The 27,167-nt window shown below is 43.7% G+C and overlaps 1 protein-coding gene across 3 annotated transcripts in view; it reads left to right on the top strand.

Moving 5' to 3' along the window:
* Positions 1 to 26,124, top strand: part of ATP9A (ATPase phospholipid transporting 9A (putative)) — a 92,432-nt gene extending 66,308 nt beyond the window's left edge. For all 3 annotated transcript variants that reach the window (XM_035121485.2, XM_035121484.2, XM_035121483.2), the window contains exons 18-28: positions 3,180 to 3,350; positions 8,304 to 8,402; positions 11,554 to 11,643; positions 11,746 to 11,890; positions 12,860 to 12,924; positions 14,393 to 14,548; positions 15,910 to 15,974; positions 17,079 to 17,187; positions 17,305 to 17,362; positions 19,401 to 19,604; positions 22,707 to 26,124. In XM_035121485.2, the coding sequence (XP_034977376.1) occupies positions 3,180 to 3,350; positions 8,304 to 8,402; positions 11,554 to 11,643; positions 11,746 to 11,890; positions 12,860 to 12,924; positions 14,393 to 14,548; positions 15,910 to 15,974; positions 17,079 to 17,187; positions 17,305 to 17,362; positions 19,401 to 19,604; positions 22,707 to 22,843 (1,299 nt within the window). In that variant the 3' untranslated portion in view covers positions 22,844 to 26,124. The remainder of the gene's footprint in view (positions 1 to 3,179; positions 3,351 to 8,303; positions 8,403 to 11,553; positions 11,644 to 11,745; positions 11,891 to 12,859; positions 12,925 to 14,392; positions 14,549 to 15,909; positions 15,975 to 17,078; positions 17,188 to 17,304; positions 17,363 to 19,400; positions 19,605 to 22,706) is intronic.
* Positions 26,125 to 27,167: the final 1,043 nt, after the last annotated feature.

The following is a 27,167-nucleotide window of genomic DNA, read 5'->3' as shown; positions in this document are numbered from 1 at the left end:
TCTTGCCTGCAGAGAAGTTTTCAGCTGCCCCTGTTCCTTTATTACCAGGGTGGTCCAGGGGTGTATGGGGTGTTAGGGAAGGGGTAGACCCTCTGGTGGGGGCCATGTCTTGCTCCTTCTGGCATAGTTTGCCCACCCTTGGGCCCCAAATTGCACTTAGCTCTCACCTGTGGCTCCTGGAAGCTGTCAGCATGCAATAGTAGCGGCAGCACCCTGGGAACATCTTTGACTAAACCAGTTGAGGGTTGCCGATGGGTCTTAACCCTTGGTGAGTTAGAGACTTACCCTGCATGCGAAGGCAGGCTCTGGTGGATTGAGCGGACGAGACCGATAGTGGGTGCAATGGTCAAGAAAGCAGTTTCATCACGTGCTGTGGCAGGAAGTGAGAGGCAGATGAGACCCATCAACATGGGAAGGTAGCCCACCTAAGAGAAGGAAACCTCTGATCCTAAACCTCTGCTGCTTTACTGGATATCTTCGGGAGAAGAAAAGGTCAAGGAGTAAGCCTTACACAAATCTGGAGTGGAGCCCCTAAGGCGGGTGGATGGCATCTTGTACGCCTCCTTCCGGCAACTCCTGCAGCCAAACATATTGCTCTGCTTTCCTTAGGACCACCCCAGGGAGGCTGAGAGTGGCGACTGGTATACTGCTATGTCATAAGAAATGTATCAACACAGTTTACAGCAATAAAATCCTAAAACCACGCAATTAAAAACCCTAAAAGAGTTAGAAGCAGGCATCAATTAACTGTTGTGCAAGGATGTGCCCTTAATTGCCTGCATCAGCCTGGCAGAAAAGAAGAGTTTTCATCTGGCATTTAGAAGTTGGCATAGAAGGTGCCCTCTCTTCTTTCTCTTGGCTCTCCCTTTTTCCCATCCCCTTGATGTCTCTGTCTTCCTGCATTGCCTTCCTTGCTCCCATTGCTGATGGCATTATGCAATTTATTCCAGGGCACTGGAGGACAAAGATGAAATAAAAATGAAATATGACCAAGAGGTGCTCTTAGTCTGTAGCAAAAAGGAGCCATCTGGCAGCCTGGGGGCCACATCAACTCGTGGATGGCAGCCAGTTGGCTCACCACCCACCCATCTTCTTTGAGTAGATAAAGAATCTCACAGCACAGGCCTAGCCAGTCTCTACGCATCTGGCTTTGGGAGAGAGGGGAAATTGCTAAAAGCACATCGGCTACCCCACCCAATGTATTTCCTGCAGTGTTCCTCCTGCATGTTGACATAGGCCAAGTGAGTAACGGGGTAGAGGGAAACAATTTCCCACCCTGTTCTGTCAGGGGTTGTCCAGTCCATCCAATACAGGGGTTGGGAACCTCAGGCCTGGGAGCTGAAAGTGGCCCTCAGGGCCTCTCTGTCTGGCTCTTGAGACTCTTCCCAGGCCACACCCCTCAGTGGCCCTATCTTGCACTATCTGAGTGCTTTTTGCCTGGCTGGAATGTGTCCTTGAACTCTGATAATAGCTCTTCGTCTTAATGGAAGGTACGTGAGGGGCATATGAGTATACTGTATATAGAAACGAGCTTACTGTACAAAAGTATCATTTGCCTTTGTCACTCCGCCCACTTTTGCCTCTGCCTCCCCCCCATGTGGCCCCTGAAAGGTTCCCCAGAATGGAATGTGGCCCTTGGACCAGGGCCCAGCCTAAGACATGTTGGCACCTGAGAACTGCAAAATGGCACCCCTCCCTCCCTGCCAGGGAATGAGGGGTGAGTGAAGATCTCCATCAGGAACAAGGAGGCAATAAAGATCTACCTCAGGATCTGCTGCCCCTGAGGATCCTGCTGCCTGACGCAGTTGCCTCAACTAGGCTCATGAGTGGGCCAGTCCTGCCTTGGACTGAAAAAAGTTCCCCGCCTGAATCGAATGAACGGCCATGGGTCTTCTGGGAAGTTTTGAGCTATCTGATTTTCCATCTCGTGATATGTTGTTGTGGTTGTTGTTGTTTAGTCGTTTAGTCGTGTCCGACTCTTCCTGACCCCATGGACCAGAGCACGCCAGGCACTCCTGTCTTCCACTGCCTCCCGCAGTTTGGTCAAACTCATGTTCGTAGCTTCGAGAACACTGTCCAACCATCTCGTCCTCTGTCGTCCCCTTCTCCTTGTGCCCTCAATCTTTCCCAACATCAGGGTTTTTTCAAAGGATTCTTCTCTTCTCATGAGGTGGCCAAAGTATTGGAGCCTCAGCTTCACGATCTGTCCTTCCAGTGAGCACTCAGGGCTGATTTCCTTAAGAATCGATAGGTTTGATCTTCTTGCAGTCCATGGGACTCTCAAGAGTCTCCTCCAGCACCATAATTCAAAAGTATCAATTCTTTGGCGATCAGCCTTCTTTGTGGTCCAGCTCTCACTTCCATACATCACTACTGGGAAAACCATAGCTTTAACTATACAGACCTTTGTAGGCAAGGTGATGTCTCTGCTTTTTAAGATGCTGTCTAGGTTTGTCATTGCTTTTCTCCCAAGAAGCAGGCGTCTTTTAATTTTGTGACTTCTGTCACCATCTGCAGTGATCAAGGAGCCCAAGAAAGTAAAATCTCTCACTGCCTCCATTTCTTCCCCTTCTATTTGCCAGGAGGTGATGGGACCAGTGGCCATGATCTTGGTTTTTTTGATGTTGAGCTTCAGACCATAATTTGCGCTCTCCTCTTTCACCCTCATTAAAAGGTTCTTTAATTCCTCCTCGCTTTCTGCCATCAAGGTTGTGTCATCTGCATATCTGAGGTTGTTGATATTTCTTCCAGCAATCTTAATTCCGGCTTGGGATTCATCTAGTCCAGCCTTTCGCATGATGAATTCTGCATACAAGTTAAATAAGCAGGGAGACAATATACAACCTTGTCGTACTCCTTTCCCAATTTTGAACCAATCAGTTGTTCCATATCCAGTTCTAACTGCAGCTTCTTGTCCCACATAGAGATTTCTCAGGAGACAGATGAGGTGATCAGGCACTCCCATTTCTTTAAGCACTTGCCATAGTTTGCTGTGGTCGACACAGTCAAAGGCTTTTGCATAGTCAATGAACCTCGTGATATATCTCCATCTAAACGTAGATCAGTTTATGACCCAGGCCTAGTTACAACAAGGCAAAATACATTAAAAATAAATAAATGTAAGTGCAAAGTGATTGATTTCGTACTGACTGGCTATGTCTCTCTCGGGTCTTTGACAGGCACGCTATGTCCAAGCGAAGCTCAGCGTCCACGACCGTTCCCTGAAGGTAGCAACCGTGATCGAGAGCCTGGAGATGGAGATGGAGCTGCTCTGTCTGACTGGAGTGGAGGACCAGCTGCAGGCAGATGTCAGGCCTACTCTGGAAACACTGAGAAATGCCGGCATGAAGGTATGGCTAAACTGCAAATGGAAAGCGTAGCATTGATTGTTTCTCTCTTGCCTCTCCCTCCCCCCCCCCATCTGACAGTGCAGCGGCAAGAGAAAGTGAGAGATACTGTAGCATCATTTCGTGGGGGAAGGGGGGGCATTTCCCCAGCAATCAGAACAGTGAACTTGGCAGCTGAAAACGCTGGCAGCATTAAGATAAATGCAAGATTGTAAATAAGTTTTGATGGATGCAATAATGGAAGACTGAATGGTAAAGTTTTTTTGTAAAATATGCAGGGATTTACGATATGTAAAATGAACCATGGGAAGTCCTTGATGTCTTAAGGATGTAAAAATGAGTATTGTAAATTGTAAAGCAGAAAATTTAACACACACACACACACACACACACAAAACAAACAACACTGAACTTTGGGAGCTGTGAAAAATGAGGCATCCTGACAACCAAATGTTTGGATCAAATAACAACTGTTTTTATCAGACACATACAAAAATAGTTTCCTGTAAATGCTTGAAGAGTTGTCACTCTTACTCTCTCACTTTGATACTCAGGAGAGTGCTTGGTTCTTAAGTTTGGAAATTTTCCAAGTATGTGAGTTCAGAAGAAGAAAAAGTAGGAAGAGTATTCGTTGGTTGGTTGGGTTTAAGATGCATTGCCTGCTGTGTTCAGTTAAATTATCTGAGTGGCTTACAACAAAATTGAAGTACAGGCAACCCCCTATTTATGCAGGGATTGCATTCTGGTCGTCGCGCATGTTGGCAGAATGCACATAAGTGTGTTACACGCTGTTATGCCCTTGTCCTGAGCCTGTCATGCCCTCTTCTGGGTCCAAAAACAGCCTGCACATGCACAGTAGTGCATTTTTTAAAATTTGCACAAAACGGGAGGTGCCTGAGCATAAAAAGTAGCTGCAGCAGCACGTCTGTAAAAGCGGAATTAAAAGTTACTAGGTTGGATAAAGCAGAAGAAATGATGAAGGTCTGGCGCCAGAAGGACTTCAAAGTAGGTAATAGGTAAATCTCCCTAGAGAGAGTGATCCAAAGCTGGGGTGCCACCAATGAAAAGGCTCTTTCATAGAACCCATCTGTCAGTGGTGGAGAACCCAGAGAAGGGCCACAACCTATGATCTTGGAGACCCATGTGGTTTGGGGGCTGTTTTGTTGCACACAGGAAAGCACGGCAAAGATTGTGTGATCAAGTTTGCTTTAAAGTGTTGCCAAGCAAACTCGACCACTTTGCCCTTCCTTCGGTGCACTTATGAAATCTGGGCAGCGCTGAATCCTTACCTAGCACAATTCTTCTCTTGAGGCTCCTGGGGTGGTGTATGAAATATTTTGAAAAAACAAACAAACTCTGAAACAGTGAATTGCATTGAAATGGCCACCAGAGGGAGCAGAATTGGGGGGGGGGGAATCATGCGCTGATAAGTTATACTGTACTTACTTTACTATTTACCACTGGGTTTTGATGAGCATGACTGGATGAGAAGTGAGGGGGTTAAGAAAGCATTATCTGTCATAGTTTTTAGCCTGTTTTTAACTGGAGATGGATTGTGTACCCTGTGCCTACATATACTGTATGATAGTTGCCTTTGAGATTTTGGGAGAAAAGGGTAGGCTAAAAATGTTCAGTCTCAGTTCTGAGCTAGGCCCAAGGACCTGTTTGTCCTAACCTGAAAAGGCAGGGCTGCCATCTTACCAAATCTGTATCTGGAAGGCCAGTAGTTCCTGCCCACACAGAGACTGTAACACTGACTAAGCTGCCATCTCTGTCTGCCCAATGTAGGCTAGACATCTGTTATCAAATGGAACCCCCCCCCATCTGTTGTTTACCCCTCACAGAGCTACAATTCTCAGTACCCTCAACAAACTAAAGTTCCCGGGATTCTTTGGAGGAGGGAGCCACGTGTTTTCGATGTATGGTTTGGGTGATGAACACAGTCTCTTTGATTTTAGTAGGAATTACACGTATTTTAACTAAAGCATGTATTTTAGCTCCATTAAGTTACTTTAAACTTCTCCACATGATGGCTGTCTCCTCAAGGAGCACAAGCGACTCGCTGTGCAGATGGGGGCGTTTTTCACTCTGACACCACAAACTTTCCTTGCTGTGTGAAGTCAGTAGCCACAGGGAACAATTTAAAGTGGCTTTGTAGAATGCCTGGATCACAGGTGCCAACACCTTTTACATTTCTAAAAACGTCATTGGGTTGACTCCTGATTTATTTATTTTTAAAATTGCACAGATCCCAGTATGATGTAGAAATCCCTCCCCCTTAAAGATGCTTGCTAACTACATTGATGGAGCTTTTTCACATAGAATCATAGAGTTGGAAGAGACCACAAGGGCCATCCAGTCCAACCCCCTGCCAAGCAGGAAACACCATCAAAGCATTCTTGACATATGCCTGTCAAGCCTCTGCTTAAAGACCTCCAAAGAAGGAGACTCCACCACACTCCTTGGGAGCAAATTCCACTGCCGAACAGCTCTTACTGTCAGGAAGTTCTTTCTAATGTTTAGGTGGAATCTTCTTTCTTGTAGTTTGAATCCATTGCTCCGTGTCCGCTTCTCTGGAGCAGCAGAAAACAACCTTTCTCCCTCCTCTATATGGCATCCTTTTATATATTTGAACATGGCTATCATATCACCCCTTAACCTTCTCTTCTCCAGGCTAAACATACCCAGCTCCCTAAGCCGTTCCTCATAAGGCATCGTTTCCAGGCCTTTGACCATTTTCAAATGCATGCAAATGCATTCAAAAATGTGTACACATACTCAGCTCCACATTGCAAAGTGGTACAGCTCCCAAGTTCTACAGCAGGCATAGGCAACCTTGGCCCTCCAGATGTTTTGGGACTACAATTCCCATCATCCCTGACCACTAGTCCTGTTAGCTAGGGATCATGGGAGTTGTAGTCCCCAAACATCTGGAGGGCCGAGGTTGCCTATGCCTGTTCTACAGCCTCACACTGTGTCAAGCTTAGGAAAGGCATCAAGGCGGCAAAGCAGCAATATAAGCTCAAGGTTGGGAACTGCTTGAAACAAGTGTGGCAAGGATTGCAGCACCTAACCAACTATAAAGACAATATGACGAACATGGTTATGGCCAATGATATGTTGGCAGAGGAGCTGAACATCTACTTTGTCCGCTATGAGGCAAACAGAGCAGATATCTCGGCTCCTGTCTGCCAGCCTACAAACTCGCAGCCACTTGTTTTATATGACCATCAAGTGAAAGCTGCATTGTGGGCGGTCAATCCCAGCAAAGCTGCTGGCCCAGATGGGGTGCTGGGAATGGTGGTAAAAAATTGTGCCAATCAATTAGGGATCTTGACGAGGATTTTTAACATCTCTCTGCAAACTTCTTGTGTTCCATCATGTTTGAAAGTGGCCACCATTATCCCAGTCCCAAAGAAAACAGCAATTAACTGCCTAAATGACTAGAGACCCATTGCATTAACATCTGTAGTGATGAAATGCTTCGAGAGATTGGTCCTTCAACATCTTCAAACATGTTTTCCACCGGACTTTGATAAACACCAGTTCGCCTATAGGAGAAATAGGTCAACAGAAGATGCCATTGCTACAGCTTTTCACCTTGCAACAAGTCATCTGGAGAGATCAGGGAATTATGTCAGAATGCTGTTTATTGATTATAGCTCGGCTTTCAATACCATCCTTCCAGACATTCTCATCGGAAAGTTAAGGGACCTGTACCTTTCTTCTAACATTTGTGATTGGATTAAAGACTTTCTGAGAGGTCGGACACAAACAGTGAGGATTGGACCTGTTACATCTACCTCCCTGAAGCTCAGCACTGGCACTCCACAGGGATGCATGCTAAGTCCATACCTGTATTCATTGTATACATATGATTGCATTTCATCTGACCCATCTACTGCAATTATTAAGTTTGCTGATGACACCACCATAATGGGTTTAATTACAGGCAGAGACGAATCTGCGTACCGGGGGGGGGGGGGGTTCAAAAGGTGCTCAGAGAACATGTTGCTCAGAGAACAATCTGCACCTAAACATTGGCAAGACAAAGAAGATGGTGTTGGACTTTTGGAGGAAGAGAGGGGAACTAGCCCTGTTGTATATTGGGGGGGGGGCTGTGCGGAGAGACTCTCTTCCTTTATATACCTGGGAGTCCATCTTAGTGAAGACCTAACATGGAAGGTCAACACAGCCCAGGTGGTTAGGAAGGCCCAACAGAGACTTCATTTCCTTAGGGTCTTGCGAAAGAACAAGATTGGACAGCAACTAATGACTTCCTTCTATCGGTCTACGATAGAAAGTGTTCTCTCATACTGCATTACGGTGTGGTATGCTGGTTTGACTGCCGTGGACAGAGAGTACCTACAGAGAGTGGTGAAGACAGCTCACGATATCATGGGCTGTCCCCTGAGTCCGCTAGATGTTATTGCGGGAGACCGTTGCCTCAGAAGAGGGAGGAACATTCTCAGGGATGACTCACGCCCTGGCCAGCACCTTTTTAATCTCTTGCCCTGGGAGAGCCACATCAACAGGTTAAAGAACAGTTTCCACCCATGGGCTGTGAAGCTCCTGAATGGAAGACAGGTTGGTGGTCGTACGACAGCACATAGAGTGTAACAAGGACTGAGAGATTGGGGGGGGGGCTCGTTTAATCTTACTGTAAACAAGTGGTACAGTGACAATAAAGTATTTCTATTTCTAATGTGTAGCTCAGTTATTGGATCCAATTAGAATAAAATTCCATTTTTAAATGAGCTTGTTGCTCAAACTGATTCATTTAATGTGAAAACAATGTGGCTCAAACACACACACACACACACACCAATTTTCCTGGATTCCAGTACAAATATAAATAAAGAGTATCTGATAAACCTCCTACAAACTAAGCATTTTGTCGAATGCGTTTTTGTATCGCTGATTCCAGGATATTAAATGGTGCTTTTTTTATTGTAGGTATGGATGCTCACAGGGGACAAACTAGAAACAGCCACGTGTACAGCTAAGAATGCACATCTGGTAACCAGGACCCAGGACATTCATATATTTAGAATGGTGAGTAATATGAATGAAACTAGCTTACTTAGCACTTGTCCACGGAGCTACATTATGAATCAAGGGGAATAATTTACACCAGTCCCAATGTGCAGTTAGAATAAAATATGAGTATATTATGCAGATCTAATCTTCCTCTGACCATCGTTGCATTTACACAACACCTAGACCCATCTGATGAGTACATTGAAGTTGGACATTAATAGTGGAAAAAGAGCGTTCCGAAAAAAAAGTCTCCCTCCCCTCCTCCTTTGTTTATCCCTCTTGGGATAAAATGATTTCTTTCCTGCAGGCACGGTTGACATAGTGAATTTGGATCCCTTCTGTAACAACTTAAGAGGCAAAACACAGAGCAATAGGTTTGCTAACTAGTGGCCAATGTAAATATGGTGGAGAATTCCTGTCTTCATTAATTTTGCTCAGCTCCAGCTCTTTGGGGAATCTCTGTGAAAATGCTTTTTCTGAGGACGCTCAGAAAAATGACAGGTTCTGAGATTCAAAAGGAGAAGCCAATACTGGCCCTGTGTTCAGATAATTTAGGGCTCCTCCAATTTATTTGATTTGCTTGTACAAAGTGTACATGGAGCTTAGATTATATCTGGTCATTATTGAGCATTTGTTCTGATTTGCTTTGGGGTTGGGAGCGTTACACAACAATGAACGTTCATCCTGACATGCTTATGAGGTGCTTAGACATCTTCCTGTTAATCATTCATTCATTCTTGTTAATTAATTCAACAATTCATTCCAATGCATTTCCCCATTACTTTCCTAGTGACACAAAGTCCATTTCCTTTTTCTGATGTAGATTTGCTGCACTAGGGCAGGTGTGGGGAACCTCTGACCCTCCAGATGTTTCTAAACCACAACTCCCATCAGTCCCAGCAAGCCTGGCCAACGAGAGTTGTCATTCAGCAACATCTGGAGGGCCAAAAGTTCCCCGTACCAAGCTTGGAATCCCCCCTACAAAATACTGACAGTCTGGAGGAGACCTGACTAGTAGAGATAGACCAGGGGTGCCAGATTTGATGAAGTAAACATGCTTGAGGGCCGACCAAAGTTGTTGACCTTTTCTAAGGATTTTACCTCAGAAGTTGGTGACCTTTTTTAAGGATTGAAGTTGGTGACCTTTTTTTAATGATTTTACCCCAGAGTTGTTGTGCTTTTTTTACAATTTTACCCCAAAGTTGTTGAGGGGCCGGATTAAAGCGACAACTGAACGGCGGGCCGGATTAGGCCCCCGAAAGGGACTTTGGACATGCCTAAGATAGATGCATTTTTTTGTATTAATCATAGTACATTCTTATATACAGTATATACATATACAATATTCCATTTCAAATGTTAAGAAATAAAGATTATTACAAACTCAGAAAAGTCTTCTTCTTGTTGTTTTTCTTTTTTTTCCCTTCCAAGTTGTTTGCTGTGTTTCGAATCTAAATACTACATTAAGATACAAAAAAGAAGAAAGAAAAAGAAATATAAAGAAAAAATAAAAATAAAAATTGGACTTCCCGTCCCGTCTTGAAGTACATCACATTAGTATTATCGATGTACCTGCTTTTCTCATCGTATTCTTTCTTTCATTTTTTGTACATCCATATCAGTTCATACTTTCAGTTTCCTACGCATTTTATATTACATTATACATGAGTCACTCTAGTGCTGCCATGGAGATCGCATCATTATTATTATTTTCTTGTAAATACCTCTTAACCATATCCCAATTTTTCACAAATGTTTGTTTTGATTTCCCCCTCAGATTGTACGTTAATTGAGCCATTTCCCCAAAGCCCAGAAGTTTATTCTGCCATTCCTTTACTGTTGGGATCTTGTCCCCCTTTCCAGTTTGCTGCTATTAGTAGACGGCTGGCTGCTGAGGCGTACAAAAATATTTCTCTTTTGTTTACAGGAATATCATTGCTCAGAATTCCAAGAAGAAAGGCCTCTGGGTTGTTTTTTTTTAATGAAAGTTATTCTAAAGATCTTTTTCATCTCCTCCTATATAGAGTTCCAGAATTCTTTAATTTTTCGGCACCCCCCCCCGCCACATATGATACATGTCACCTCTCCTTTCACCGCATCTCCAACATAAATCTGATATACTTTTGTCCATTCTGGAGAGTCTAGATGGCGTGAGGTACCAGCGATACTGCATTTTCAACATGTTTTCTTTTAACGCATAACAAGACGTAAATTTCATATCTCTTTTCCAGAGGGTCTCAAGATAGATGCATTTGTCAATTTCATCTCTCTCTCACTCACATTGAATTCAGTTCTCAACATTTCCCCAGCAGCTTGAAATGTTATTCCTCAGGAAAATCCATCAGCATTTTACTGTGAATTCCTAGAGTTGTGCAGTAAAAAAAGGACCACAGCAAGCCCCCCTATTTCCCCCAATATTGCCTCAGGCAGAGGGCTTTCACATCACTTGCTACTTGTTCCTTTTAGACATGAGACGTGGAATGGGACCTTCTGCATGAAAAGCCATCTCATGGCATTTCTACCCTGCCATCTTTAACTGGTTTAATAGGCACTCTCACTTTCCACAGAGCGCTGGGGATTGTAATTCTGCGAGGGGAAAGTTGAGAAGCTCCCAAGAGAATTCTCAGCTCAGCATGCTACAATTCTCAGGGTTCTTTGGAGGAAATCAATGTCTGTTGAAAGTGTTACTGGTTTGTAGTGTGGCTATTACGTTAGAACAGGCACCCCCAAACTTCGGCCCTCCAGATGTTTTGGCCTACAACTCCCATGATCCCTAGCTAACAGGACCAGTGGTTGGGGAAGATGGGAATTGTAGTCCAAAACATCTGGAGGGCCGAAGTTTGGGGATGCCTGCCTTAGAATAATTTCTCCTCAGTAGCTCAAGTCCTCAAGTTGTTCAATGTAATATGGAATAGTCTGACTAATCCATTTCAATGGCTTGATCCTGTGCATGTTGTTGTTGTTGTTGTTGTTGTTGTGTGAATTTCTTTCTTTTGGGGGGGTGACTTCCTGGCCATGCAATTTTGCATAGCATCTCTCTCCTCTCTCTCTCTCTCTCTCTCTCTCTCTCTCTCTCTCTCTCTCTCTCTCTGATTTCCAAGTTAATTTTAGAAACCTGCTTGGAATGATTTTGAATGCCTGTGGTTATCTGTTTGCTCTTTCCTAGGTCACCAACCGTGGGGAAGCTCACTTGGAACTCAATGCCTTCCGCCGCAAGCACGACTGTGCCCTAGTGATTTCTGGCGATTCATTGGAGGTGAGAATGTGGTTGTGGTGGTAGCCATTGCAGCAAGCAGGTGAGCTGGTGGTGGGGAAATGTTTATATCCACGTAATTATTTTATCTGTTTTGTGGAACAGGTGTGCTTGAAATACTACGAGTATGAGTTTATGGAATTGGCTTGCCAGTGCCCAGCTGTAGTCTGCTGCAGATGCGCCCCAACGCAGAAGGCTCAGATTGTACGCTTGCTCCAGGAGAGAACTGGGAAGCTGACCTGTGCTGTGGGTAGGTCACTTCCAGCTTCATTTTCCAGCTCGGCACCTTTGGGCGGTTTTATTTTACCCATCTTCATTGGAGATTGAGAGACAGAGCTGCTGTGATCTAAATGTCATGTTTCCAGGGGCTCTCAGTGTACAGCTTCTGGTTGCACCCACCTGGCTCCCCAGGAAATCCCCTACAATGGTCAGATACCTTCTGGAACAGCACCCCATGAGGTGCGAGAGATACTGCCAGAGGTCCCCATCAACCATGCACATCCACTCAGGCCTACCTAGCTCTCTGCACACACAAACAGGCACCTCCCAGCATAGACTCCATAAAAAAAGCCATTCTCCCTTGGGTGCTGAATGGCTCCCTCTACCACTTGAAAGCAGAAGATGCTGTAACTTCAAAGGAAGTCGTTGTCTCTGCCTCCCTTTGAGGCTTCAGTTTTGTTGTCCCCCGTCCCCCCAATATTTCACCATATTCTAGCATGATCAAGAAGGTTTGGCAAGAGCGGGCTTGATTCTCAATGACTGGGTTTATAAGGGCAAGGAGGTTTACCACAGGCATCACGCCTAGGTCCCTGATAATATACAAATTTGTGCATCTGTCCCGTCCCCCGTCCCCCGCTGCCATGGGCATTTCAAATTTGCGTATCATGCAAAGCGATATATGCAAGTTTCCCTATCCCTTGCTAACTAGAAGCACAGAAATCATTACCTTGGGTAACTTACCTTTGCTTTATTAGCCAGACAATATGAGATGAACTCATTGATCATGCACCAAAGTAAGGAATCCATCTCTAGCACCAGGGATTGCACTCTCCTGCTCTACAAAAATGCTGCAAGGCACCTTTAGCACATTAATGCCAGAGTGGAGGCTCTTTTGTGATCAAGCTGAGCAGCCCTGCAGTCTAATATAGGCTAAGCTGCAAGTAAAGATTGGTGTTCCATCAAGATTCTCTATGGTCTTTTTCTCTGTTGCCTCTTTCAGGTGATGGTGGGAATGATGTCAGTATGATTCAAGAGGCGGATTGTGGTGTTGGGGTTGAAGGAAAGGTGAGTCTCCCTCTCTCTCTCTCTCTCTCTCTCTCCATTTTAATTAAAGCCAACATTTATATTGATAGCTAATGCACGTGGGTGGCGCTGTGGGTTAAACCACCTAGGGCTTGCCAATCAGAAGGTCGGCGGTTCAAATCCCCACGACGGGGTGAGCTCCCGTTGCTCAGTCCCTGCTTCTGCCAACCTAGCAGTTCGAAAGCACGTCTAAGTGCAAGTAGATAAATAGGTACCACATTTCTGTGCACTGCTCTGGTTCGCCAGAAGTGGCTTTGTCATGCTGGCCACATGACCCGGAAGCTGTACGCCGGCTCCCTCAGCCAATAAAGTGAGATGAGCACTGCAACCCCAGAGTCGTCCACGACTGGACCTAATGGTCAGGGGTCCCTTTACCCTTTATCTTAATGCACACACAAGGAACCTGTTTTGCTAAAAGGGATGAAATGAGTGTCTGACCTAGTTTACGTGATGAAATCCTTACTGAATAAGTTGGGATATGCACAAGCTCCATGCACCCACCACAGTTCCTTCACTCCCTGCTTGTGTACATGTGGAGAAACAGGCCAGGAAGCCACAGTTAACCATAGTTTCTTGTTATGTGCAAACCAGGAAACGGTGGATAATGGCTTCAAAACAAGCCATGCTTTGGAACGGTAAAATTCTCCTCCTGACAAAGTCAATTCTGCCCATGGTGATGCATGTTTCCCACATTAAGATACCACTTGGTAGATGTGCAACCCTAGAACATTTTATGACCTGCCAAGAGTTTGTGAATGCAAACAAAGAGCAAAAGCAAGAGGTCTGTTCTGCTCTGGCGAGCTGCTGTGCTTGGTTGCTGGCTCAGTAGCAATTTCGGTAGAGTTCAGCTTGGTAGATCACAAGCTGTGCAGGCCTAACCTACTTCTCTGTGTGGTTGTGAGGATGAAAGGGTAAAATGATGTGTTCCAACCTAATCTCTTTGGAAGCAGGGTGGACTAAAAAATCTAATCATAAAACAAAGCAGTAAATAATAACTCTGAAAAATGGACCAAACACTACTAAGGCAGTAATTATGTGCATGCTTACCTGGGAGTAAGCCCCACTGAACACATTTTGACTTACTTCTGAATAAACAGACATAGGCTTGCACAGCACATTAGACATATATCTGCAATTTATTGTTTTTTAAAGTCTTATTGCCCTTTTGTAAAAGAGCCAGAGATGGCCACTTTCACAAAGGATGCTGTAGCAGAGTCTTGGGGCCATTGTGATAAAGGTTCTGAATCTTGCTTTTATAGCTCTAACCTCTCATAATGAGGGCATATGAAGCAGGGCTTAACCACCTGACCGCAGCTTGCATTCCAGCTGAGTAAGGGAGAGGTAGGTGCCACAGAATTAGGATTGTATCTGTTTCCCTATGGCAGGGTATGTTTTCTTACTATCTCGTGGTCTGATAGGTTGTTTCTTAATTGTTTCTTGGTGTACCTAGGAAGGAAAGCAAGCTTCCCTTGCAGCAGACTTCTCCATCACTCAGTTTAAGCATCTGGGCCGGCTACTGATGGTGCATGGACGGAACAGCTACAAAAGATCTGCAGCCCTCAGCCAATTTGTGATCCACAGAAGCTTGTGTATCAGTACAATGCAGGCAAGTAACGCCACAGCATCTTCACTTTTCTTCTGCCTGTTTACGAGAGGACGGCTGATGTCCAAAAGTTAAAAATAGTATTTTTACATTGCTCTGATACGTCACAAAGTTGATTCAGTGCAGCGTCTTGCTTCTGTTAAAACTGAAAATGTGTCTTATTTTTATCGGATCTGCAAAGTTTAAGCTTTTCAGTCGGTGACCCGATTAAAATCTACATTAGTTAATAAATAATGGGTTGCGGTTGGCAAAGGCTTGGGGCTGGCCCTATCTGTTCCTGTAGTGGTGGAGCAGAGTCATGGATCCACCTGCCCAATGTCAAGATGCCTGGACCAGACCAAAGGCTTACCGAGTCCAGCATCTTTTTCTCATGTCCATGGTCCAGCCCACATGTGGGACCTGGGTGAAACAGCGCTGTTCCCACTTACTCTTCTCAGCAAGTGGTATTTGCAAAGGCCTGCTGCCTGCAACACCAGAGACAAAACATAACCATCATGGCTAGTAGCCATTGATAGCCATATCCTCTGACAACTATCCACTGTAAATGGATATTTAATTTTGTTTCCCACCTAAAAAATAAGTCCAACAAGGTAGCCTATCATCTAGAACAGTAAAAGCCAAGAACCAATAGCATAAAGGCTGACTGTATTCCTATACCTGCTCACCTAGGAGCAAGCTCCAGTGAACTCATTGGTGGAGTTCTGCTTTTTAACTTACCAAAAACTTGAAAAGAGACATTCCCCTCCCCCCATAGTCTTCTTCTTCTTCTTTGGCGATCACTCGTATATCCGAGTAAGATTGTCTTCCATAAACACGATTTTAACAAAGGGTCTGTAAGTGACTGTGGAGGCCAATTCTCTGTATATCTTGAGCGATGCGCCAACAGTGAGGCAGAGTTTGAATTCTGTGTCCAAATAGTTCTGTGAAAACATCAGTGACCTATTTTGCATCCCAAAGAAACTTCAGGCCTGTTGTTCATCAGGATACTTAAGCATGTGTCAGATGATGGGCAATGGGAGTAATTGCTTTTGAGGACAGAGAGAATAGGTAGGATGGAACGCAGAACACAAGTCTGTATCTTCTGTGGTTAAAGCACAGCCTCCTACCTCTCTAGCTCAGCTCACATTGAGTCTTCCTCGTGTGGAAACAATAGCTTTTTTCCAGACCTTTAGAAGGCATCTCAAGGCAGCCCTGTTTAGGGAAGCTTTTAATGTTTGATGGATTTCTGTATTTTAATATTTTGTTGGAAGCCGCCCAGAGTGGCTGGGGGAACTCAGCCAGATGAGCGGGGTATAAATAATATATTATTATTATTATTATTATTATTATTATTAGTCTTTCCTGTTTTTTCGTTTTTTCTGTAGGCTGTTTTTTCTTCGGTATTCTACTTTGCATCCGTCCCCCTCTACCAGGGCTTCCTCATTATTGGGTAAGAACCAAACACTCCCCACCCCACCCCTATTATGTGACTAGGAAGTCTGAAATGCAAGGAGGCTAGTTTTGAAATTCTCATATGTCTGGAAGCGTTCACATCCTTGTGTGCCGCTGTCTAAAATGCGGACTGCCTTCCTTCCTGCTATAGCTGCTGTTATCAGAATAAGAGATGAGACTTTGAAGGCTCACATTTTCAAAGCAGCGATTAATCCCTCAATCATGATAAGCACGTGGATCTTATTAGGACCAATTCCAGCTGTTATGACAACTTTTATTTGAGGATCAGGAAGAAATGGTTTAATTTGCTCAGACGTCCCTCTTTTGGAAGAAAAGCAGGATATAAATTTCAAAACTAGTAAATTAACCTGGGCAGCCAATGCTTTTCTAACATGAGCCCTTTTTTTATTCAAGAAAGCACAAGAGATACATGTGCCCCACTTCACACGTTTCTGGCCTAAGGTCTGTCATTGTAGCAGAAGAATTAAGACTGAGCATTGGCTGAGCATTGGCAAACATTGGTTTTCAGTGTTAGGGCCTGTGTCTTAGACAACATCACACATTTCACGGCAGCACAACAAAATTTGCCTCAAAGTCTGTTTTTGCTAGGGAGGTGCAGCTAATTCTAACCCCTGATGAGTGGCTCCGTGTGATATCTATGCTTTGCAAATGTGTTTGCCACATTTATGATTTTAGATCGCACAAAAAAACACATTGCACTTTTTTTTAGAGAGAGAGAGAGAGAGAGAGATTCATTTCAGATGTGAAGCAGCTCTTGGACACCAGCCTCAGGGTGGGGTTGTAGTTCAGCAGTAGGACACATGCCTGGGATGGAGAAGGTTGGGGGGGATTCAATCTATGGCATTTACATTTAAACAGGTCAGGTGACAAGGCAATGGAAAAGACTTCTGCCTGAGACTGTAGAAAGTCACTGCCAGTCAGAGTAGACAATACTGGTAAAAGGTAAACAAACCCTAGAGTCGCTCATGACTGGACCTAATGGTCAGGGGTCTCTTTACTTTTAAGGGGGTTGTCAAGGCGGGAGAGGTGGTGTTGAATCCACGTGGAAATCAATGGGGATCTCTTCTGTTGTTGCTTTCAGGTATTCTACACTCTATACTATGTTTCCAGTATTCTCTTTAGTGCTGGACAAAGACGTCAAATCAGAAGTTGCCATGCTGTACCCAGAACTCTACAAAGATCTTCTGAAGGTTTGATACATCTTGTGTTGTGTTTTCATCTTTTGTCTTCAGGTTTTTTTATCACATACAGAAATGTGCATCAGACTGACGTTCATTTTGTTTTCCTGTCCTCTTTCATTTCTTTAGGGAAGGCCCTTATCATACAAGACATTTTTGATATGGGTTTTGATAAGTATTTACCAAGGTAAGAGACTGTCTGTCCAGGTACCTCTCAGTGAATTGTTTGAAATGAATGGTTCAAATCTCATATTTTCCCAGGTTTGGCGGAAACAACAAACACTGGCTTGAATAGGCAAATCTACTAAATTGAAATTGTGCGTAATAAATTCTGGTTTTTATAGGTTTGGAAGAGAGGCAATGAGCTCTGCAGAGATTTGTATCTACACAAACACACGCTCATTCCCTGACCACTGGAAGTCCTGCTCAGTTTCCTTCTGGCTTCTCAGATTTCCCCAGACATTGGCTGCAATCCTGCTTCCTCCATGTGCAGAGAGCAGCGTGCAGAGGGGCTGTCAGGGTGGTGGTCTGGAGACAATAGCAGCTCAGTATCCTGTGTCTACCCGAGCAATGAGGCCAAGGAACCAAGCCATGATCAGCAGCTTTGTAGGACTGGGTAGAACCCTATCTGGCTGTTACATCATCTGACCTCTGTTGAGTGGTCCATTCTGCTACCACCATCTGGCCATTGACAGTAATGACAATGCAGTTCAGCAAAGACTAAGCCAACAGGTGCCTCCCCCAGCAAACCAGTCACAGGTAGCACCCTTTGCTCTGCATAGCAGCCATTGTCCATCAGTTAACCTCACATTCAAAGGGGCTAAGTTACACCCACTTTATTGATTGCCTTTTTAATTGGAAAAGGAGGACCAGGAATATATTACGTTTTAAGAGGGTCAGGGAAGAATTGGAGAGACGGCTGCAATTTTCAAGGGCTAAATCAATACTATAGAGCAGTGTCTTGGCCTTTGCAGAGATCACACATCTCCCGGACAGTCAGAAAGAGTGAGACATCGTGGGAAAGCTTTCCAAGCCAAGAACCTTCTCCTGTTACATTCTGTTGGTCAGATGACCTCACCCCTTGATGGATCACACCATGCAATTTTGGCTAGTAGCTATCGCTCAAGATCAGGGATGGCCCAAAACTGAGCAGTACCCAGATGGTGGAAAATTTACTCCCCGGGTCTGTGTTTTATGGCTTGATCTTGAGTCACTGGTAGAATTGTTCTTCAAACAAGCATAATGTGATGTCTGTGGATTAGTCATCAGTGCAGATTACTCATGCTGATGACATGAGTTATGTCTGCAGCTGATGATCTGGGACGTTGTGTAGCTATTCTCAGATCAGCCAGAAGTTGGATGCAAAGTGATTCTCAGTCTTTCTCTCCCTAACCATTCTCAAAAAAATATGTTTCCTTGAACATAAGTCCTACTGAGTTCATTGAGACTTCTTAGAATGCTTAAGACTGGCGACAAAATTAGCTTCAAATCTCATCACAACTGTGAATGCTCTGAGAAATATTGGTCAAGCTCCTCTCCCTCCCTCCCTCTCTCTCTCTCCCTCTCCCTCTCCCTCTATCCCCCATACCTGCCCCTACTGTCAATGTGTGAATATTATTACAGATCTACCTAGTTGCAGGGCTCTTGTAAGGTTAGCCAGGTAATATGTCAGAAGGGGGGAGCCTGTGGCCATCCAGATGTTGCTGGACCATTGACCCTAGCAGCATGGCCCAAAGGTCAGGGATGATGGGAGTCGGAGTCAACAACACCTGGAGAGCCAAAGGTTCCTCACCTCTGATGTATTATGCTGGTTAATAATAGAATTGGTCATAATAATAGTAAGTGTTTTGAAATCTCTACAGCTACTGTAAAATAATAAGACACTGTCTAGCAGCTAGAGCAGGCATAGGCAAACTTGGCCCTCCAGATGTTTTGGGACTGCAATTCCCATCATCCCTGACCACTGGTCCTGTTAGCTAGGGATCATGGGAGTTGGAGTCCCAAAACACCTGGAGGGCTGAGTTTGCCTATGCCTGAGCTAGAGGAAGGAAGGAAGGAAGGAAGTCTTCTGTGTTTTATTGTTCGTGGAAGAGTGATAGCTCTGACTAACAAGTCCCGCTGATTTCAGGGAGACCACTCAAAGTCTGGATCCAACCCACTGTATATTTTTTTATTACTTTTTTGTATTTTATTTAACCCCTCCTTTCTCTTCCGTCCACTTGCAGGCAGCATCATTATGTACGGCGCATTGCTGCTCTTTGAATCTGAGTTTGTCCACATTGTGGCTATTTCCTTCACGTCCTTGATCCTCACTGAGCTGTTGATGGTGGCATTGACAATCCAGACATGGCATTGGCTCATGATAGTGGCAGAACTACTCAGCCTCTCCTGCTACATTGCCTCGCTGGTCTTCTTGCACGAGTTTATTGGTAATAGCCGTTGCTCTGAATTTCTTAAAACTTCCTCGGTCAAATGCAAAGCCAGGGCTAGTTCTGGAAGCCAAGGTACTTCTGGAAGTGGATTTAGGGCACGGGCTCTAGGGCAGCTTGAATTAAAAGAAATGGCCATCTTGAATATTGAAAGCAAGCGGGGTACCATGTAGATTTTCCATTCCACTCTCCAAATGTTCAACTGCAAACCCATGAATTGTAATGGGCAAAGAAAGGGATGAATTGGTGTTGGAGCAGATGTAGAAAACCTGTGATCTACAAAACCGCCTGAAAATTCTGAGCAACACAGTCAGTTTCGTTCATTGGCCCATTGATAGGTCAAGATGGTGATGGGCTGTTATAAGCTACTGTTGTAAGTTTTTGCAGAGGAGTCACCCTATCCTATAAAAACATTAGCATAAGTAAAGCCCTCTTGTATCAGTAGCCAACATATTTTATTCATTTGCTTACTACGTTTAAAGGCCACCCTTCATTCAAAGGTGCCAAAATACAGGCAGTTAAAATTAAACATTAACATTTAAAAGCAGCAAACACAATTTCCATACAAATAAAACAGCAGCCACAATAGAAATCCAATCCGATGTACCTCTCCCTTATCCAAGAGCCTAAGTAAAGAGGCAAGTCTTCGGCTGATGATGAAATGACAACTGGGTCATGGTGAGACACACTTCAGAGGGAAGTTTTTTCCCCCGAGGCATGGGGCCACCACCATGAGAATTCACCACAGATCTTCTCAGAATGGCTAACAATAGCCCTCTTCTTTTAATAATATAGAAAAGTCTACTAAAGTCTTCTTTTGTATCCATTGTTAGTCTAATCTTTCAGTGGAAATGGGGGAAAAGGAAGTAATGGAAGGGCTGATGGAACAGGGGAAAATGTAAGGAACACAACTGCTAATTTGCAGAGCGGTCTAAAATTGCAATGAAACAATATATCTACCCCCATTCCAAAATATGCAGCTGTCAATGCTGAATTAAAAGTTGTGTTTCCAGAACTTAAACTTTGAAGATTTATCCCCCCCCCCACCGCTTTGAAGACCTTAGTGTGACGCTCTAGTCCAGGCATCCCCAAACTGCGGCCCTCCAGATGTTTTGGCCTACAACTCCCATGATCCCTAGCTAACAGGACCAGTGGCCAGGGAAGATGGGAATTGCAGTACAAAACATCTGGAGGGCCGAAGTTTGGGGATGCCTACTCTAGTCAGTTCACTTTTAACTTTAAGTGTTTGCTTTCTGCTGCAAAGATTGAAAACTAGCTACTAGTTACCAACTTTCATTTGGAAATTCAAAGTATAAGTAACATGGTTGTTTTATTTTAGCAGTCGCATTTTAAATATGGAAGCTTGATTTTTTTAAAATTGTATACTGTATTTTAGTATGATCCCATTGCTGTTTTAAGAGGATCCAGTTCCACTTTTACAGCTAACCTGAACTTATTTTTATTGAAACAGCACTTTAGGCAGTTAGCTACTTCATCAGAGTGGAACTGATGAAATTCATTCATGGAATGTTTACACCCAGTTTTATTTTATTTTTAAGGGCATTTAAGTATGCTTTGAAAAGGGGCTGTGCTTTCTTCTCAAATGTGTGTGTAAAAAAAGCTAAGTACTTCTGATACTGTAGTCTAACAATACAATCTTATATACTCAGAAGTGAACCCTGTTGCTATCAATGGGACTTCCAGAAAAAATGTGGCATTTTCCAATGTTAAGTTCATAATATACTGTACATAAATGTCCCTTCAAAGTTGGAGGAAAACTGAGTGTGAGCATTCCATTACTTTATTCCTTTCTTTGAACTTGTATTTGCTTTAAATATATATATATTTAGCAGAACAATACATTTAACAAACCATGCTACACATGGAAATTTTGAAAAGTAATTATTTCAGGGTCAAAAAATACCAACTTTTAAACATCCCAACAATAAACACATGAAATGCTGTATTAAAACAACAGCAACACTGTAATAAATGCGCTGGAGTCCTTAACGTGTTCCTTTTTAGATCTGCATTTTATTTTAAAAAAACAATTCCTGGCCCACTTGTGCTTTGGGGGGGGCGCATTTTGGTGGCTTCTCATTAACAGTTCTAAGTTTGTACTCCAGTTAAGCTGCCAAAGTAGAGGAACCACCTGCAAAAGCCCACCTTACTTTTGGGTAGTAAAATGATTCCAGTTAGCTTTAAATGTACAGCTGGACTCCTTGAAGTAAGCATGTTTATTAAATAGGGAAGCAGGTGGCGCTGTGGTCTAAACCACTGAGCCCCTGGGGCTTGCCGACCAGAAGGTTGGCGGTTTGAATCCATGAGCTCCCGTTTCTCTCTCCAAGCTTCTGCCAACCTAGCAGTTTGAAAGCACACCAGTGCAAGTAGATAAGTAGGTACCACTGCAGCGGGAAGGTAAGTGCCATCTTTGTGCGCTCTGGCACTTGTCATGCTGTCTCGTTGCGCCAGAAGCGGTTTAAGTCATGCTGGCCACTTGACCCGGAAACGGGGCCGGATTTAGGTTTGATGAGGTGCTAAGCTAATGAAAGTAATGGGGCCCTTTATATGTCCAGCTGTCCTTTGCCAACAACAAATTGTCGCTGTTTTTTGTGTTGAATATGTGCTATATGGTAATTTATGGACCTAATAGGTATCTAAAGTCATTTGCACATAACAAAACATGTATTTTATCAAAGTAATTGTTGAACTGAAATACAATTTCAGTTTAGAAGTATTTTAATAGTGAAATACAATTAAGAAGTAGTATATTGGGGGGGGGGGAGTGTTTAGCTTATATTTAATCTGGCACTGCCAGGAAAGCTGTCTGCAAACACTGGTCCCCTCAGCCTGAAAAGTGAGATGAGCGCCACACCCCATAGTTGCTTTTGTCTGGACTTAACTGTCCAGGGGGTCCTTTACCTTTTTATTAAATATTATTAAAGAAATAAATAAATAAAGTTGCATGGCTTACTATTTAGTTAGGGTGCATGCATAGGGCTCTGTTCTGTTGATCATATTTTGATGTCTGTTTCTCTTCTCCTTCCTCCCCCTCAACATGCCTCTTTTTTGAACCATTCTCTCATTTTCTCTCTCTTGCAGATGTTTACTTCATTGCAACCTTGTCGTTCTTGTGGAAGGTGTCAGTAATCACTCTGGTCAGCTGTCTTCCCCTCTACTTCCTAAAGTATCTGAGGCGAAGATTTTCTCCCCCAAGCTATTCAAAACTCACTTCGTAGGTGGTTCTACCAGTGGAGCAGAGACTACTTCTCTTTCCCCCCGCCCCCAACCGTCTCTTTCTTTTTGCACAAAATAAATGTGTGTTCCTCATAGTAACGGTTATGTCCGATGGTTGCAAATGGATCGTGCACTGGCTAGAGAATGTTTCCGAAAGACTGAAATAACTGGCAGTGCAGCAGAAACAGTCAAGTAAACCGGAGAACTGACATAGGTGATCCAGTTTTTTTGTCAACTTTATATTTATTTTGACTTTAATAAATGCATGTAACTGGCAAGAAGAATTGGCTTCCAGTGGGAAATTCCTGGAATGTGCTTACTTGGGAAGTGCTATGTAAGCTATTGATGTGACAAATTTTTCAGACTGATTCCCCCCCTTTTTTTAATTTCCTCATGTCATTTTTATATTACTATTTATCTTTTTAGTTCAGGTCCTAGTTTATAAGCATTTTGTATTTCTTGGGAAATACTTTACAATGGGTGAAACCACATGCTCACAGGCAACTTTAACTCGGAGTGCCATGCTGACCTCTTTTGATGTGTTCCAATGCAAACCAGAGCTCCAAATTTCAGCGAAGTTTTCTTCAATCTGCAAAACGGAAACAAACAAAAAGCCACAGTTCGTCTTTCCTGCTCTGAAGTTGTCCAATTATTTTTAACGGGGATTGACGCTGGTAAAAGAGAGGTTCTGTTTTATTAAATGGTACCATTTTCTTGGGAGAATACTTCTGCGCCACCCAAACTGCCGCCACATCATAAAGGTTATAACAACCAGAACTAAGGCAGACATGGGCTTCCCACCCCATATTCACATAATTAATGCTTATGGCCAAGGGTGCCAATTTGAATAAAATATTGGAAGGGGGAGGGCAGGTAAGCCCCGCCCTGCATGATCAATCACAACAAGGTGCACACACAGCATTTGAATGGCAGTGCCCATCAACTTTGCGATGGCGCAGCCCCTTCAAATATTTTATTGCAGGGGCTGAAGTCTCCAGGGCCCCTGGGAGTTGGCTTCTATGTGTGAGACTACCATTAACCTTGGGCTCCAGGTGGGAAGCCTTTGCGCCACAGCACAGTTTGAGGAAGGAGTGGGCAGGGGCTTCCTGCATGGCCGATGGGGTTTGGGAAGAGATGTTTGGCACCTCCCCTTCCTGACCATGCCAGGATGCTGGCTGGATCCTGTCCTATGGGGGGGGAGCAAGGCGGGCATGCCCCCACTGTATTTAAGGGGGCGCCATGAGAGTGGAAGGGCTTTTGCAAGGAGAATTAGGGATGCAATACCTAACCCTGTTACACATTCCTCCAGCCACCGTCACCCCCCTCCTCCTGTTTTTGCCCGGCGGGGGGCGGGGAATGGGGAGAGCGAGAGCCTGGCTGCAGAAAGGGGCTGAAAAGGAGAATTGACACATGTGCAAATGTTCAACACAGAGCTGCTACGTGTTCAACACAGAGCTTACCACTAGCTAGCAAATATATGCTTGCTGAGATAATACAGATTCCATTCTCGCATGCAGGTTTCGTTTGGCTCATCCAGTAGAGCTAACCAAGGTTTCTTCCTGCTCTGTGCAAATGCACACAGCAGGTAAATGCCCCAGATGGGGCTGGCAATATGAGCATCACTGTCGTATCATAGAACAAACACCTTAACCTTCATCAATGTTTTGGAAGGAAACCAGCTGCTAATTGCCCCTTTTGAAAAATATATCTGAAATGTTATTCTGCAGAAGCGTAACAGATGTATTGGATTGTAATAGAGATGTAACAGAATCACAAGGGAAAGTTCATGGGATACTGGTTGTTTTCTGTAAAGCTTTTTTTAAGTTAACACTGAACTGCACGTTTTATATTTTTCACTGGACTGTGCCACTTTGGACTGCAGATGTGGACTTGTGCTTGGATGTTCTTTCCATGTAAAAACAACAGTGGCTTTCAGCATGCAGACAAAGCTCATCCACACTTCTCTTTCTCCTGCGATTTCCAGGCATGGGTTCAAAAGGTTTTTCTTCTGTCCTGCCACTTTCCCTGTAACCCGCCCCCCTTGTTTACTGCTGAATCAGAACAAACGTCATGCCACAGAAAATCCTATTGTTCCAATTCAGCAATAAATGTGACATGTAAAAGGGAAGTGTATCTGCAGGTGAGAAGGTTATTCATTTCTACATTTGGTTCAGAGTTGTGTACAGTCATACCTTGGTTTTTCAAACAGCTTAGTTCTCGAACGTTTTGGCTCCCGAACGCCGGAAACCCAGAAGTGACTGTTTGGATTGCGAACTATTTTTGGAAGCCGAACGTCTGATGCGGCTTCCGATTGAGTGCAGGAAGCTCCTGCAGCCCATCGGAAGCTGCGCCTTGGTTTGCGAACATTTTCAGAAGTCAAATGGACTTCAGGAATGGATTCTGTTCGAGAACCAAGGTACGACTGTACTTCAAGATCCTTGGGCCATTTAAGAGAAGTCCAATCAAATTAGTGGGTGTTCAGCATTTGAAATGCATTTCTGTGGGACTTGAGCATGTCTAACTGTGGGTTGTACAGCTTTTTTTCCCCTAATGGGGAGGATTCCATAAATACAGCATGGCCAGTAATTTTATTTTCAATTATTTTATCCTCCTTCAACTTCTTTTATGAGTTGTCTTTGTCTTCTCTGTCTATAAATATAACACCTCCCTGAGTGTATAAGAGTCTCCTATAAGAAAACTGTAGTCACAGTCCCTGCACAGCTCCTTTTAGATTTAATGGTTATTATGCAAGACCATGTTGGTAGACTTTATAGATTTTTGGGGTTGTGTGTGTGTGTGGTTTTTTTAAAATCAGTGAAGTTTACACTAAATAATGATCAATGGGCCATTAATGGCCACATTAACAAAGCCAGCAAAAAAGGGAATGAATTCTAATTAAGTTCAGTAATATTTATTGGACTAATGACTAAGGAACTATTTTATTTAGTGGCAGTAATGTAACTATTAATGCTTTTTGTAAGACATGAAATCTCTTTGACCTGTTGTTCTTCTGTAGATAACATCTTAGACAAGGTTGTAATCTGTGAAGTGTTTCTTTCTGAGTGGGTGCAATTTAATTTTGTGAGCGTGTCTTTAAAAAAAAAAACATTGTTCAAAACAGCCTCTTGTAGAACAAACTAGTGGCAACAGTTGATTTGTTTATTATTATTATAGCTTGATAGGATCTCCATAAAATTACCTTGGTTTTGGGGGGGATTGGAGCACAAATTGCACAAATCAATAATTCCACTGAGATCAGAACTTTTCTCCCCTCTTCTGTCTTTCTCCTAAAAAAATAATAATTATGTGTCATTATGAGAAATGGAGTTATCCTTTCCTAAGCTACTTTAAGTATGTGAAGCCTGGCAATCATACCTTGTGGAGTGCAATCTGCTGGGAATGCCAGCACAATCTCAGTATATTGGAATGGAAATTGCACAAAGGCACAGCTTGGAATGAATTGTTTCAATTGGGTTTACCCTGGCAAACATCCCTATAGACTGTGTATTCTACCTAGTGTGATACAAATCAATTTGGCAGTTTTCCTTAAAATGGAGAAAGTGGAGAAATACTTTGGTGCATTATGTAGATTGCTGATAAATACTATTTCTCTTTGCAGCTGGTTACTAAAAACACTTATTTATTTTTGCACTGATACGATGATCCTCTCATGTTTCTGTTTCATTAAATGGAGATACAGCATCCCTTTTGTTTCTGATACTTTGTTGGTTATTCTCCCACTTCTGAATCATATGTTTGCCCATATTCCCACAGCCTTTTTACAGACAGGAATACAAGGTTGCAGTGCTGTGCAAACACGTGTAGGAGTAAGTCCCATTGCTTTCAGTGGGACCTTTATCTGAATAAATGTGGCTAAGATTTGGGCTATTAGCTACATATTGGCACTATACTCCTGCTCGAAGCACCCAGAGGTAATAGTATCATAAAGGTAAAGGTAAAGGGACCCCTGACCATTAGGTCCAGTCGTGTCCGACTCTGGGGTTGCGCGCTCATCTCGCATTATTGGCCAAGGGAGCCGGCGTATAGCTTCCAGGTCATGTGGCCAGCATGACAAAGCCGCTTCTGGCAAACCAGAGCAGCACATGGAAACGCCGTTTACCTTCCCGCTGTAGCGGTTCCTATTTATCTACTTGCATTTTGACATGCTTTCGAACTGCTAGGTTGGCAGGAGCTGGGACCAAGCAACGGGAGCTCACCCCGGCACAGGGATTTGAACCGCCGACCTTCTGATCAGCAAGCCCTAGGCTCAGTGATTTAACCCAGAGCGCCACCTGGGTCCTAATAGTATCATAGCCTACCCCCAAA

Source organism: Zootoca vivipara, chromosome 7 (genome assembly GCF_963506605.1).
Source record: "Zootoca vivipara chromosome 7, rZooViv1.1, whole genome shotgun sequence".
NCBI classification, from domain to species: Eukaryota; Metazoa; Chordata; class Lepidosauria; order Squamata; family Lacertidae; genus Zootoca; species Zootoca vivipara.
The sequence above is the reverse complement of the archived record's forward strand: the minus strand, read 5'-3'. Positions and strand labels throughout refer to the sequence as shown.